At 46.0% G+C, this 16,584-nt stretch overlaps 2 protein-coding genes across 2 annotated transcripts in view; both read left to right on the forward strand.

Moving 5' to 3' along the window:
• Positions 1-868: 868 nt before the first annotated feature.
• On the forward strand, positions 869-9,056 carry LOC125885882 (opsin-5-like). The gene is made up of 6 exons (XM_049571698.1): positions 869-1,090; positions 1,201-1,406; positions 2,102-2,201; positions 3,607-3,711; positions 3,795-4,018; positions 8,601-9,056. Exons 1-6 carry the CDS (start codon positions 886-888, stop codon positions 9,054-9,056), a joined length of 1,296 nt encoding a protein of 431 aa, XP_049427655.1. The 5' UTR covers positions 869-885.
• Positions 9,057-13,238: 4,182 nt separating this feature from the next.
• LOC125885881 (wiskott-Aldrich syndrome protein family member 3-like) overlaps positions 13,239-16,584 on the forward strand; it is a 22,645-nt gene continuing 19,299 nt past the window's right edge. Inside the window, exon 1 of the mRNA XM_049571697.1 lies at positions 13,239-13,366. The gene's annotated coding sequence lies outside the window, so the exon portion shown is untranslated. The remainder of the gene's footprint in view (positions 13,367-16,584) is intronic.

Consider the following 16,584-nt stretch of genomic DNA (forward strand, 5'->3'; position numbering starts at 1 on the left):
GTCAATGTCACTTGTTCATGTTTTCATGTTGCTTCTGTGCACTGATAGCTCTTTTTATTGTTTCGGTGTTATTTTGAGGAGGGCCATACATGAATATCTGTGTGTCTGTCTATATGCTAAAAAAAAAAAGTGGACCTGTCGCTTGCTGCTCAGAATGTGGCCCATCGACATATCGACATGATCTGGTTTTAAAATCCGTCCCAGCTGAAACAGTAATTGCAGAGCCCTGACCCAAAGACTGTGTTGTTGCTGTTATTTTTGTGATGTTCTGACTTTTATTTGCTCTCTGTTTCTTGAAAATAGTCTTGAGTACCATCCTTAGCATCGTGACAACACAAGCACTTAGAGGCCATCACTCACTTTTGTTTCCACATTTATGTTTAAAATAGAAACGTCAGTTTGAATAGCTTGATTATCATGCAGTTGACAGACAGCGTTGGTATCAGCTGACAAGATATGTTTATACATGGCAGTGGCAAGGCCCCCCACAAACATGTGCCTTGTACATGTTTAAAATAAAAACATGAATGTATGAACCTGTGTATTATTTGAATAGCTCAGTACTGAATGCATAATAACAAGGTACGTTTTTACATGTTACCAGGCCCAGTTTACTATAAGACACAATTTAATATACAGTAGATATATGGTAGGGGGTCCCTGCTCCATCTCTCCATCAGTTTGGGGCTCCTTGGCCTGAAACACGTCCTCTGCAGTATGGTATGAAGTATAGTAGAAGAAGAGAGGTTAACAGTCAGACAGTGTTTGTGACATCATCCATCAATCAGCCAATCAGACACCTGCTGTTTGCTGGTGTACTGCCAGCCCACCTGCTGCTGAGCTCAGAGCTGAACCAGGATCAGGTGTCTATATTTACCTGAGATTATGAGACAGACTTCCTGTCAGAGAGCCGCCGACCGTCAGAGCAGCAACATGTCCACATCGTCTTCATCATCTTCATCGTTCAGCAGCGGCTCTGCAGGGCCGCCCCCCCCCTGGAGGAACAACAGCCTGCTGCTGGGGGGGGGGCGGGACCCCCCTCTGTCTGACCAGGGAGAGACCATCATAGGAGTGTACCTGCTGCTGCTGGGTGGGAACACACACACACGCACACACACATGCACACAAGCTCGCACACACGCGCGCACACACACACACACACACACACACACTGACAGTCTGTCTCTGTGGTGCGTTCAGGTTGGTTGTCCTGGTTTGGAAACAGCATCGTCCTCTTCGTCCTGTACAGACAGAGAGCCGTCCTGCAGCCCACTGACTACCTGACCTTTAACCTGGCCGTCTCCGACGCCAGCATCTCCGTGTTCGGATACTCCAGAGGCATCATTGAAATCTTCAACATCTTCCAGGACACCGACTACCTCATCTCCTCCATCTGGACCTGCCAGGTACCAAACACATTCACCTGTCACCTGACATTCACCTGTCACCTGACATTCACCTGTCACCTGACATTCACCTATATCCTGTGCTCACCTCAATCAATCAATCAATTCAATCAATTTTATTTATAAAGCCCAATATCACAAATCACAATTTGCCTCACAGGGCTTTACAGCATACGACATCCCTCTGTCCTTATGACCCTCACAGCTGATCAGGAAAAACTCCCCAAAAAACCCTTTAACGGGGAAAAAACGGTAGAAACCTCAGGAAGAGCAACTGAGGAGGGATCCCTCTTCCAGGACGGACAGACGTGCAATAGATGTCGTACAGAACAGATCAGCATAGTCTCCTGTCCTCACCTGCCCTCACATGTCACCTGTCCTCACCTGTCACCTGTCCTCACCTGTCCTCACCTGTCACCTGACATTCACCTGTCCTCACCTGTGCTCACCTGTCCTCACCTGTCTCCTGGCATTCACCTGTCACCTGTCCTCATCTGTCACCTGTCCTCACCTGTCACCTGACATTCACCTGTCACCTGGCATTCACCTGTCACCTGACATTCACCTGTCACCTGGCATTCACCTGTCACCTGACATTCCCCTATATCCTGTGCTCACCTGACACCTGTCCTCACCTGTCACCTGACATTCACCTATATCCTGTGCTCACCTGACACCTGTCCTGTCTCTTCCAGGTGGACGGATTCTTCACACTGGTGTTTGGTCTGAGCAGCATCAACACACTGACAGTGATCAGCATTACCCGCTACATCAAAGGCTGTCATCCGAGCAGAGGTCAGAGGTCACAGCGCTACCTGTAGGCTTCAGGCTCAGATCAGACCTGCAGATGAAATGTTTAAATGTTTGACCTTTAACCCTGCTCAGAGCTCGACGTTCACCCGTGGATAGTTTCCTATTTCACAATCCCCCATCAGGCTGGTTGGAAGGTGTGTGCGAGTGCTGCTCGAGTAATTCCACAACGATCAGCCAGACAGTGGCACCACAATTAAAGCCCAAAAATGTAATTTTGGAAAGGCCACGTCCCTCACACCATAACTAAGCTCTGTAAAAACACCCAGTGCCACTAAGCTCCGCCCACTAGATTTTCAGCCATTTTGATTTAAGCCATGAGTCCGATTTGTACCAAACTTTCAGTGGATCTTAGTCGGACCTACTTCATCAGACGTCATCAAAAACTTGTTGATATCTCATTTTGTTTTGATGATATTGACCAATGAACTTTAGAGGGGGCGTGGCTCAGCACATTAATAAATGTAACTCTATCACTGTCGAGCCGATCACCCCCTAAACTTATGTTTACATCAGTACCTCAAACACACCCTGAAAGTTCCAATCAAATCGACCACTAATGGGCACTACAGATGCAAAAAAATAGGTGTGGCATTAACACAAATCAACCGTCCAATCAAAACAAAACCTTCAGGATATCTGAAATTATAATGTAAATTATTTTGTAACTCATCAGTAGGGGGCGCCACCAGTTCAAAAAACTCACCAAACTCAGTGGCTGTTTTTAACAAAGCCGTGAAAACATGTCCCCAAAATGTTTTTGCAACTGACCAATAGGAAGCCAGAGTGGAGACAAAGAGGGGTGTGGCCCAGGGCAGGTTTGGTGGTAAAGGAGTGAGTGTCTGTTGGATCATCATAAAACCTGAAGGTCACCGTCAGCCATCACAGAGCTGGATTCTCTGCAGACTGACGGTTCAATTCAGTCAATCAGTTTTATTTATAAAGCCCAATATCACAAATCACACTTTGCCTCACAGGGCTTTACAGCATACGACATCCCTCTGTCCTTAGGACCCTCACAGCTGATCAGGAAAAACTCCTGCTGGTTCAAACCCAAAGTCTCTGCTTGCAGTTATATTTTTTTCGACGTGTCATCTCATAATATTATGTCTAAATGTAACCCCCTAAATCCCTCTCTCGTTACTCACTTCAACAAGTTAAAGAACGAAACACACTGTCTGTAGTTTATGACGACACTTGGCGCCTTATCAGTAGGATGACATCACCACAAATCACTGTGGTTAAAGTTTTTACTCATCTGTTGAGGTCTCAGTGTTTCCTCATGTGAGCACCAGAGGGCGCCGTCACTCAGCATTATCTCAGAGATGTTTCTGTTGGCGTCTGAATGAAGTCATGTGATGTATAAAGCAGCGTGTTTGTTATGTTTCAGCGCGTCACATCAGCAGGACCAGCGTCTCCGTCTGTCTGCTGTTCATCTGGATCACAGCTGGATTCTGGTCTGGAGCGCCGCTGCTCGGCTGGGGCAGCTACAAAGGCAGGAAACCGACCACATAAGATTCAGTTTGTAGCTCCGCCTCCACTGACCTCTAACCTTTAACCTCTGACCCCTCTGTGCAGACCGAGGCTATGGGACCTGCGAGATCGACTGGGCCAAAGCCAACTACTCCAGTGCCTACAGGTCCTACATCATCTGCATCTTCATCTTCTGCTTCTTCGTCCCGGTGCTCATCATGCTTTTCTGCTACGTCTCCATCATCAACACGGTGAAGAGAGGAAACGCTCTGTCATCAGAGGGCGACCTGACCGACCGCCAGAGGAAGATGGAGAGGGATGTGACCATAGTGAGTGTTGGTCAGCTTCATCATCACACAGCTGATCTGACACGCATCCAGCAAGCTCTGCACAAGGCTAACACGGCTAACAGGCCCATGTGTGAAGCTGTCACATCAATACTGATCAGCTGATCAGCTGATTGGTGTTGATCAATAAATGCTGATCAGCTGATTGGTGTTGATCTGTCCATCACATTTCTGACAGCTCAGAGAGCTTGTGAGTTAACTCAAGGTACGACAGTAAACATCACAGGCTAAGCTAGCAAAACAGCAACATGTTAACATCCATGAAAAGTAAACAGAAGGGTGGAGTCAAGTCACGTGACTAGGACTCAAGTCAGACTCAAGTCACAAATTCATTGACTTTCAGCTTCTTAGAAAGGACTTGCATCTTGACTCGGACTGCATCACCAATGACTCAAGACTTTACTTGGAGTCGAGCCTCTCTTGTCATTCTTGACTCAGGACTTGGGACTTGTTAGTCTTGACTTGGGACTGATCGGCCTTGACTCAGGACTTGTCAGTCTTGACTCGGGACTTCTTTATTTATTTATTTATTTGGATCCCCATTAGCTTCCACCTCAGCAGTTGCTAATCTTCCTGGGGTCCACAAAAAAATCAAATCATTACAAACACTAATATAAAAACATGTCAGTTATAGAGACACTGAATGACACCTTGTCAGTCTAGACAAAGCTACAATTAAAACAAACTAATCAAAGTGACATATAACTAAAAGGAGCAATAAGCAAAATTCATCATTTCTAGATTGAAGGAATTAAAAAATTGCTATGTGAAGAACTAGAGGTGTAATTTCATCTGGAGTATAGCATGACGTCACACACCCTCTCTCTGTGTTGATCTCCAGCCCATTGTTTACACGTGTTCATGTACGTTCATGTGAATCCCCCCCCCCTCAGAGCCCTTGGCCCTCCCTCCCTATAAAAGGCTACAGCCAGTGAGCAATGGCAGCGCGTATTTTGGAAGTGAAATGGCAGAGAGCGGAACGAAACCGGGGCTAACCGGTGCTTCCTCCTCAGGCTCCACTTCACTCAGCTGCCCCACAGACCCGCTGCTTCTTCACACTTTAACCTGAATAACAAACCGGAGCTAGCTGGGAGCAGCTGGCGAGGCGCTAGCCGCAGCATGACCGGAGGGAAGCACAGCCAGTTAGCCTCCGCTAGCTTCCCAACTAGCCCTGGCTCTCTGTTTGGATCCAACCGGAGCACCGAGCCCTGGTTTGTTATTTAGGTTAAAGTGGGAAGAAGCAGTGGGTTTATCGGGCAGCTGAGTGAAGTGGAGCCTGCGGAGGAAACACCAGGTTGGGTTAATGCCTGGAGCTTGAGTTATTAGCGGCTCGGTCCCAGCAACGGGTCAGGCATTACGGTTATGTTAAGTGAGTAAGTTAGCCTGGCAGCCCAGCTAACATTTTCAATTAGCATTGTAAAATGAAGCCTCCCCGCAAGGCTACATTTGTGTAATATATTTGCTGAGATGGAGGCGAGGCTCAGTGACTAGAAGAGCTGATAGAAGCGCTCCATAGCTGAAAGTTACTCCAGTAGCTGGTGGCAGCCGACTCGGCTAGTGCTAACACCGGGAGCTAGCGTTCCTCCTCTTCTCCGTGAGTGAGAGCGATGTTGTAGCCTAGCAGGCAGCCCGCGAGCCAGGCGGGCAGCCTGGCGGGCTTTAGCCAACTCGGATCCCGGCTGGTGCTAACACCGGGAGCTAACGCTAACATTCCTACTCTTCTCCGTGAGTGAGAGCGATGTTTTAGCCTAGCAGGCAGCACATGAGCCTGGCGGGCAGCCTGGCAGGCTGCTCAAGCTCCGGACATTAACCCATCCCGGTGTTTCCTCCACAGCCTCCACTTCACCCAGCTTCACTCAGCTGTCTGATAAACCCGCTGCTTCTTCCCACTTTAACCTGAAGCAATGTTTTAGCCTAGTGGGCAGCCCGCGAGCCAGATGCCCGCTAGGCTAAAACATCGCTCTCACTCACGGAGAAGAGGAGAAACGTTAGCGTTAGCTCCCGGTGTTAGCACTAGCCGAGTCGGCTGCCACCGGCTACTGGAGTAACTTGCAGCTATGGAGCGCATCTACCAGCTCCTCTAGTCACTGAGCCTCACCTCCATCTCAGCAAATATATTACATTTATTACAGGGACCATCATCATTGAAGTAGGCAGGAGAATAGCTAAACACAGCAGAGACTGAGACATCGCTGACTGCCAGACGAGGCGAGTGGGGGGTGGAGAGCAGGGGTAGAGGGAGGAGTGGCTCCTGACACACTTTGTTTTGGTCTACAGGCAGTGCACAACAGCAAACCTAGCGGTGAAACAATTTCACTTATTGCTCCTTTAAACCTTACATATACAGAAGTTATCACACAATTCATGTACCAGGATTTAAACTGACTGTGGTTCTGGATTAAGAAACAGAAAACAAAAACCGTTAGTATCTTTCCTCCTGTGTTGTCTCTTTCATTAACTTTTGTTTAATTGATTTCTTAAATAACTGTTTACTTTTGATTTGTTTGATGTGCATAGGTAACAAGTTCCATTGGGTACTGGCTCTATAGATGACTGTGTTTTTTTAATGAATTTGATTTCGGCTTTGGAAGTTCTAAATGACCCATACTAACCTGTCTAGTCTGATAGTTGTGTGTCGAACCTATCTTTACTAGCTGTTCTGTAAAGAAATCTGGTTTCCTCTCCTGTGGAATCATCTTCCTGTTACGGTCCGGGAGGCAGACACCGTCTCCACATTTAAGACTAGACTTAAGACTTTCCTCTTTGATAAAGCTTATAGTTAGGGCTGGCTCAGGCTTGCCCTGTACCAGCCCCTAGTTAGGCTGACTTAGGCCTAGTCTGCCAGAGGACCCCCCTATAATACACCGGGCACCTTCTCTCCTTCTCTCTCTCTCTCTCTCTCTCTCTCTCTCGTATTCTATTACTGCATCTTGCTAACTCGGCCATTCTGGATGTCACTAACTCGGCTTCTTCTCCGGAGCCTTTGTGCTCCACTGTCTCTCAGATTAGCTCATATCACAGCGGTGCCTGGACAGCGTGACGTGTGTGGTTGTGCTGCTGCCGTGGTCCTGCCAGATGCCTCCTGCTGCTGCTGCTGCCATCATTAGTCATTAGTCATACTTCTACTGTTATTATACACATATGATTATTGTCACACATGTATACTGCCAGATATTAATACATACTTTCAACATATTGTACCACAGTAGCCAGAACTATAACTATAATATTATTACTTTCAATAATGTTGTTGTAAGCTACTGTCATTACCTGCATCTCTCTCTCTCTCTCTCTCTCTCTCTCTCTCTCTCGCTCTCTCTCTGTCTCATTGTGTCATGTGGATTACTGTTAATTTATCATGCTGATCTGTTCTGTACGACATCTATTGCACGTCTGTCCGTCCTGGAAGAGGGATCCCTCCTCAGTTGCTCTTCCTGAGGTTTCTACCGTTTTTTCCCCGTTAAAGGGTTTTTTGGGGAGTTTTTCCTGATCAGCTGTGAGGGTCATAAGGACAGAGGGATGTCGTATGCTGTAAAGCCCTGTGAGGCAAATTGTGATTTGTGATATTGGGCTTTATAAATAAAATTGATTGATTGATTGATTGATTTCCCATCAACCATTGCATTTCGAGCAAGTGTTAGAAGACTAGATGCTGATCTCGCCTCAACAGTCAGCCATGACAGACTGTATTGCATCTTTGAAACATTGGTTTTCAAAGAGCGGTTCAGAACTAGCCTTGCGGCTCTGTTTTGTGCAAGCTGAAGTTTTTTTATATCTTTTTTTTGAGGCACAAGACCACGCATCGACACAATATCCTAAATGTGAAAGGAGAGCCTGTGTCACCTGATTCCTAATGGACAGCGTGACATAATGAGAGCATTTCCTTAACACAGCAATACCCTGCCCCATAACAGTAGCATCAATGTGATCTGACCAGTTTAAGCGATCATTTATTGTGACACCGAGTAATTTCATCTTCTGAACCCCCTATGGATAAATCTTACTGGGAGTCTGCGGCCAACAATCTTCTAGTGCCAAAGACAATGCACTTTGTTTTGGTCACATTCAAAATCGCAAAACATGGTTGAGTCATCGGCGTACATTACAATTCTAGCCTGATCTGGGACATAGGGCAAATCATTGGTGAAGATTGAAAATAAGAGTGGGCCAAGGCAACTGCCTTGTGGGACACCACTTAAAACATCTTTGCTTTCTGAATAACTGCCATTAAAATACACTTTCTGTTTTCTCCCAGATAGATAGCTCTCCATCCAAGAGAGAGCAGTTGATGAGAAACCATAATCCCTTAGTTTTGTTATGAGAAGCTCGTGAGCTATGATATCGAAAGCTGTACTGAAATCGAGCATCACAGATCCCACCATTTTTTTTATTGTCAAATTCTTTTAACCAACTGGGACTTGACTCGGGATTCGCCTGTCTTGACTCGAGACTTGGAGAACAGTGATTTGGTCCCACCTCAGGTGATGAGGACAGACGAGGACTCGGAGCGAGTCCATGTCGTTCAGTGATGACTCAGCTTTGTTATTATTTGTTGTTCCTCCAGGTTTCCATAGTGATCTGTACGGCCTTCATCCTGGCGTGGTCTCCGTACGCCGTCGTGTCCATGTGGTCTGCCTGCGGCTTCCACGTGCCCAACCTCACCAGCATCTTCACCCGCCTCTTTGCCAAGTCCGCCAGTTTCTACAACCCCCTCATCTACTTCGGACTCAGCTCCAAGTTCCGAAAAGACGTGGCTGTCCTGCTGCCATGCACGCGTGATGCCAAGGACACTGTCAAGCTGAAGCGTTTCAAGCCGAAGGCCGACGCCAGATTCAAAGCTCCTCTGAACCGCACCGAGAAAAAGTACTCGCCTGGGAACCAGCCTTACGCCGCCCCCAGCCCAGACTCTGGGATGGGAAGCCCACGCTGCACGCCGCCACCCACTAACAAGGAAGTGTTCTACATCGACACGCCCTGCCCCTCTGAGACTGGCCCTGAGTTTGAATGTGACAGACTCTGATGATGTCACTGAATACAGGAAGTGGGATGGACTGACCTCTAATCAGGTCAGACGGACTTCAGCAGAGGGCGATGATGTCACAAGGCCATGGCGCCAAAACATAGAGATGGAGAAGAAGAAGAAGAAGAAGAAGAAAAAGTCATCATTTAGTCTGCGTCCAACGTTTAGAACCGTTCCCACTGATCAGTGTTTGTTTTATTGATCACAGGTACATGTGATCACTTCCTGCAGGTCTCACTAACGCTTCAAACATTTTAAGGACTTTTAAAAAAAAACATTTTAAAGACTTTTTAAAAAAAAAATTTAATGTCCTTTAAATGTTTTTTGTTGTGACGTCTCGTATTTTTTTTTATTTGTTTTTTTTTTGATGCTGAGTTTCTCATTTATACCAGAAACTGAAACCTCAACATTTAAAACATGTTTAAAGATGTATCCACGTTATTCCTGAGGACACAACTGTAGAAATGATTCTGGGCGCAATTTCCTGTGAGAGAGGGGAAGTAGCATTAAGCTAGTTAGTCCCAAAGACTGTCTGTGCTTAGTCTCAGTGGCTACTCTTGGTGGCTAACCGCCAACGCTGGTTCTTTTCCAAAGTCATTTTCCTTCAGTTTATATTTAACAAATATTTAACTAATGTTATTCAGCATTTTCTAAAATGTCTCTGTGGAGCTCTGGTACCTGTTGCACTGTCCGTGTCTGTGACGATTAACAACCAGTCTGAGCTACATGTTTGTCTTCAGCAACTGTGTGTTGAACATGTGACCAGGACAAAAAGGGATTGTTCCTGTTGCCATGGTTACTGTTGACATGAGAAATAGAACCACAAGAGTTTAAATCAGTGTTATCAGCAGAGAATGACACGTAGACTGACAGGTGCGTCACTCAGCGTCAGTACATGATATCCCTGTCTTTCCCCGTCTGACTTCAGTCTCAACCTACATTAGAAAATAAACTGTGAAATATGTATTTAATCATCAGGACTGAGAACGTGTCACTGATTTACTGTACTGCCTTTATATCATATAAACACATGAAGTTATTTATATCACTGTGACTGAAGTCTGCTGCTGAATTCAGCTTCATGTTTCACGCAGAACAGTTTTTAATAAATCAGAGGTTAACAAAACTTGTAAACTGCGTGGTTTATGCAGATGAGCGGAGGGTTAGCTGGAAACATCACATTTATTCACTTAACATGGAGCTACAGTTAATACTGAATTATGTGTTAGTGTCTCTTAATAAGTCATCAGAAATCATAAACCATCTTTAGAAGGAGCAGATGTTACCTTAAGCTGCTCGGGACATGTTAAAGTTAACAATGTTCTCATAGAGCAACCGAGCGTGCTAACTGTTAGCGTGCTGACAGTTAGCACGCTAACAGTTAGCACGCTCGGTTGCTTTGAGACGGCAGAGGTATGATCACATGATCCTGTTTGAGTGATAACAGGTGATGTGTTCCACCTTTTATTTCCCTCCTGGAAAGAAGAATAGTGTACTGTAAACAAACTGTAAACAAGCTGTAAAAAAAACTGTTACCATTGGAAATCGCTGGTTTCAGTGCAGAGACAGAAGTTGCACCCATAAGTCATGCAAGGTATCATGGGTAATATTTTTAAATATTAATAAACATGAATAAATGTGAAGAATTTAAATCAGTGTAAACATTCTGAATCATCTGTGACATAAAGTCTGTTTTTATTTGATCTTTTATTTCCTTTAATTTGAGGTTTTTATCATGAAGGTCAGATCTGGATTATTGATGGAGCTGCTGATCTGATCAGTGTATTGATTATTGATGGAGCTGCTGATGAGAGGTCTGAACTGTGAAACCAGTTCACCTTCCCCAGGATATCTTGGTTATCCGTCTGCTGAACCCATCACATCGTCCATCAATCACAGGTGTGTCAGGTTATTGTGAAGAATCACAGGTGTGTCATGTTATTGTGAAGAATCACAGGTGTGTCATGTTATTGTGATGAATCACAGGTGTGTCAGGTTATTGTGATGAATTACAGGTGTCAAATTTCAACACTGTCACTGAAATAAACTTTATATCCGTTAAATCATTTGTTCAGTGTTTGAATGATCTCTTTTGAAGTACTGAACTGATTCTAACTGTCCGATAACAGGTTCCTGTCTGTCACCTGAGACTCTGGACATGTGTCCATTGATACTTTTGTCTTCAGTGATCTGATTGGTCAGAGGTCGGACTGCTGACAGGATGTTATCAGGGCCCTATTTCAGAAAGCAGGCTCAGCAAACTCTGATCCTGATCTCTGAGCTGACTGAGCCTGAGTTGAGAAACAGAGCAGCTGATCAGAATCAGTTCAATCAGCTCTGAGTCTGTTCAGCCTGAGAGAGGTGCGTTCACAGTGAGCACCAACAGACATCATCAGTAGAGTGCAGATAACATGATTCCCAGAGACAGGAAGTGGAGTTAAAAGCAGAGCCACTGATTTCATCCAAAACTGAATCAGAGATTTGAAGACATGAAAAATCAATGTGCTCCATCAGCTGAACAGAGTGAGGTGTGATGGGAACAGCCTGCAGAGCGTGTTCATATGTGAAGTGATGTGATGTCATGTGATGAGGTCATGTGTCTAACACACAGAAACATGTTTCCATCTTAACAGTGTTCATATATTTGAATATAATTTATTCAGCTGTAATGTGATGGAGCCCAAACACACTGGGCACAAACTCAACATCAAACACAAAGGCTGCAGGCTGGGTTTGAACCCGCGACCACTGCGTCTGATCACGGGGCGTCCGCTCCATCCACTGAGCCACCGATGCTCCGTGGTAATTACTTCAATAATGGATTGTGATTTATGTCCAGGGAAAACCACAACAAGGGTCCAAAGTCTTTTCAGAGCCAGAGACACTTTTCTTACGGGCCGACAAACCACTGTCTCTCTGATGTGTTCAGTGTCTCTGATGTTATAAAGAAAAGAATCAAAGGACAATGCATAAAATGTGCTGTGATGATAATGTAAATCCAGGATGTGTAATATGTGATATATGTGGGTGGAACAGATTGTTAGATAAATGACAGAGTGTGAGGTCAAACAGTATCTTTCATATAGACACTCCTCCAGGGAGACATCCAAACAGGCTCTAATCACCTTCTCCTTACACAACAGCCTCTGAATACACTGGGCCTCAACCTCCACCACTTCATTCACTAAAGGACACGCCATGTTTCTACTTCCTGCTACACGCTCAGCCTCAGGCTGACATGAAGCAAACCTGTGACTCAGCAGGTTAGCTTCACAGAGTGTGTTGCCATAGTAACTGACTCAGGGTTACACTGAACTGGCTTTGTGAAACGGAAAACTCAGAGTTTCACTGATCCTGCTCTCTGACATAGGGCCCAGGTCAGCTGTTCAGCATCAGTTACCATGGTGATTTATCCTGATAAAAAGAGAACCGGCTTCATAGTAGTGAGACCCTCAGAGTTAACCCTGAAGGTAGAATAGAACAGAAAGCCTTTATTGTCATTGCATAGGAACAAAAGGATGCTACATATACAACAAAATGGCAGGGACTACTTCTGATGTGCAGACAAGTACAGATAATTAGCGTCTGCATAGCAAACAACATTAATGCAACAAGACTGTTGCGTAAGGGGAGCCTGTACTCAGTGTCCAGGTGGAGGAGAGGTGGGGTCCAAGTTTCACTGTCTGGGGCCGGTTACCTCCTGACTCCAAATCCATCTTCACAGTCCAGACCTCAGAACTGCACCCTGCTGACTGCTGGACAACAGCAAACCTGCAACACTGTGAGAGGGACCTCACCATATTATATTTTATTAACATCATCATAATAACATCATCATTATTATTAATAATCATAATTATGATAATAGTAATAATACACATGACCCTGATGAAGGCCACAAGCCGAAACGCGTCGGTCAATAAAGTTGTTGCTGGAGCTCTTTTGACATTGTCTAGTGTTTCCTCACTCTCCATGCACCTTGTGAACCAGTGAAGTTGTGCCAGAGACCACTCTCTACTTCAATAATACACACACACACACACACACACACATATCTATGCGGTGTCTGTTTGAGCTGCTCTCCTCTTCATCACCACGCGGCCGAAGTTCTCCGGCAAAAGCCGAGCAGCTCCGATGAGGCGTCAGAAGGAGAGTCAGATTGGCTCCCTCCTCCTCCTCCTCCTCCTCCTCGTCTCAGCATCCATTCCCGGTCGGAGGATCGGAGGATGAGTCTCGTGTCCGCCGCTCTGTGACAGAAGAGCCTCGGAACGACGAAGCGGACACCGGAGCGGAAGTGTCCTCAGCCCGCGGTGAGTCCCATCGATCCGTTATCGGTTTGGAGATGACGAGTTATCGACGGATCAGAGCTGTGATCGATCCGTGGCTCGTGACAGTCTCTGCACACACACACACACACACACACACACACACACACACTGATCAGAGACCTGTCAGTCATCCGGTCCAGCGATGACATCATCAGCGGTCACTCCGCGAGGCCCCTGATGGACGCAGATCGATTGATCAGCTGTGTGTGGACAGGCACGAGCGCGCGCGCGCACACACATACACACACACACACACACACACACACACACACACACACTTTGCCGAAACGACTGCATGACGTAATGCAACCAGACTGCTTCAGTGATGTGTTTGATTACCTGATTTGTTATTAACTAGGCCTACATGACGTCATAGACACCCTTCAAATCATTGCATGTATATGTTGGGGGGGGGCGTCGCTCCACGATGCTGTCACGTCATGATTGCAACAACCCTAGAGAATTCTGAGTGATGTTGTCCAAAACTTTACTGATAATTAGACCACAGAGTTCTGCAGGGACGAGGTTCCTCTGAGGTCAGCGTCGCCCTGGTTCCCTCATCAAACAGCCAATCAGATTGTTTCACTGGATTTTGGATTATTATAGAAAATAAACAAATGTTTCTGATGCTTCAGGTTCTGTTCAGAGAGATAATCTTCACTAATAAACTTTATGATTATTGAAGTACAAAGCTAATGTTACGGCCTTTTTCCACCAGATGCGTGTCGGTTGCGTCTCCGCTCCGGCACAGCAGTGGAGCCAATAGGATTCAATTCTAGTCAATGTGTGTGTTTCCACCGGCTGCGGCTGCGCTGCGTTCCGGCTCCGTCTCAGCTCCGGCACTCCGGAGTCCTCCGCAACAGATACACAGGACTTCTATTTTTGCCAGACGCTGGAGCACAACGCAGCAATTCAGCACAGAGCAGATCGTGCGGGGCAGGAAGTCGTGCACAGAAACACAATAAAACATCCGGTTGATTTTCAAAATAAAATACACAGTGTTCACGGCGGATCATATTTCCCTGCACTACACCTTGAAAACTACATAATGGGCAGAGGCAGGCCTGAAGTCAACAGGTCAGAGGGTTTCAGACGTCATTTCACCCCATTGACACCATGGACAAGGAGATGTTAATCATGGCAGTGCACCGAGATGTCTTCCGGCGGAGCTGCACCGCACCGCGCAGCAAACGCAGCCGGTGGGTATTGACGGACGGCGGAGCACGCAGCGGATAACCAGCGCTGCATGCTCCGCAACGGACACATCCAGTGGAAATCCGGCATTAGGCTGTAAACTACCTACACCACAGTCACATGACTTACCGTCACCACGGTCACATGACTTACTGTCACCACGGTCACATGACTTAATGTCACCACAGTCACATGACTTACTGTCACCACAGTCACATGACTTAATGTCACCGTGGTCACATTACTTACTGTCACCACGGTCACATGACTTAATGTCACCACAGTCACATGACTTACTGTCACCACAGTCACATGACTTAATGTCACCACAGTCACATGACTTAATGTCACCACAGTCACATGACTTAATGTCACCACGGTCACATGACTTACCGTCACCACAGTCACATGACTTAATGTCACCACGGTCACATTACTTAATGTCACCACGGTCACATGACTTACCGTCACCACGGTCACATGACTTACCGTCACCACAGTCACATGACTTAATGTCACCACGGTCACATGACTTAATGTCACCACAGTCACATGACTTACCGTCACCACAGTCACATGACTTACCGTCACCACAGTCACATGACTTAATGTCACCACAGTCACATTACTTACTGTCACCACGGTCACATGACTTAATGTCACCACAGTCACATGACTTACCGTCACCACAGTCACATGACTTAATGTCACCACGGTCACATGACTTACCGTCACCACGGTCACATGACTTAATGTCACCACAGTCACATGACTTAATGTCACCACGGTCACATGACTTACCGTCACCACAGTCACATGACTTACTGTCACCACAGTCACATTACTTACTGTCACCACGGTCACATGACTTAATGTCACCAGTCACATGACTTACTGTCACCACGGTCACATGACTTAACGTCACCAGTCACATGACTTACTGTCACCACGGTCACATGACTTAACGTCACCAGTCACATGACTTACCGTCACCACAGTCACATGACTTACTGTCACCACGGTCACATGACTTAATGTCACCACAGTCACATGACTTAATGTCACCACAGTCACATGACTTAATGTCACCACAGTCACATGACTGAATGTCACCACGGTCACATGACTTAATGTCACCACAGTCACATGACTTAATGTCACCACGGTCACATGACTTAATGTCACCACGGTCACATGACTTAATGTCACCACAGTCACATGACTTACCGTCACCACAGTCACATGACTTAATGTCACCACGGTCACATGACTTAACGTCACCACAGTCACATGACTTAACGTCACCACGGTCACATTACTTAACGTCACCACAGTCACATGACTTAACGTCACCACAGTCACATGACTTAATGTCACCACGGTCACATTACTTACCGTCACCACAGTCACATGACTTAATGTCACCACGGTCACATTACTTACCGTCACCACAGTCACATGACTTAATGTCACCACAGTCACATGACTTAACGTCAACGCGGTCACATGACTTAATGTCACCACAGTCACATGACTTAATGTCACCACGGTCACATGACTTAATTTCACCACGGTCACGTGACTTAACGTCACCACAGTCACATGACTTAATGTCACCACGGTCACATGACTTAATGTCACCACGGTCACATGACTTACCGTCACCACGGTCACATGACTTAATGTCACCACAGTCACATGACTTAATGTCACCACGGTCACATGACTTACCGTCACCACAGTCACATGACTTACTGTCACCACAGTCACATTACTTACTGTCACCACGGTCACATGACTTAATGTCACCAGTCACATGACTTACTGTCACCACGGTCACCTGACTTACCGTCACCACAGTCACATGACTTACTGTCACCACAGTCACATTACTTACTGTCACCACAGTCACATGACTTACTGTCACCACAGTCACATTACTTACTGTCACCACAGTCACATGACTTAACGTCACCAGTCACATGACTTACTGTCACCACGGTCAC

The sequence above is a fragment of the Epinephelus fuscoguttatus genome, linkage group LG3 (assembly GCF_011397635.1).
Source record: "Epinephelus fuscoguttatus linkage group LG3, E.fuscoguttatus.final_Chr_v1".
In the NCBI taxonomy this organism is placed as follows: Eukaryota; Metazoa; Chordata; class Actinopteri; order Perciformes; family Serranidae; genus Epinephelus; species Epinephelus fuscoguttatus.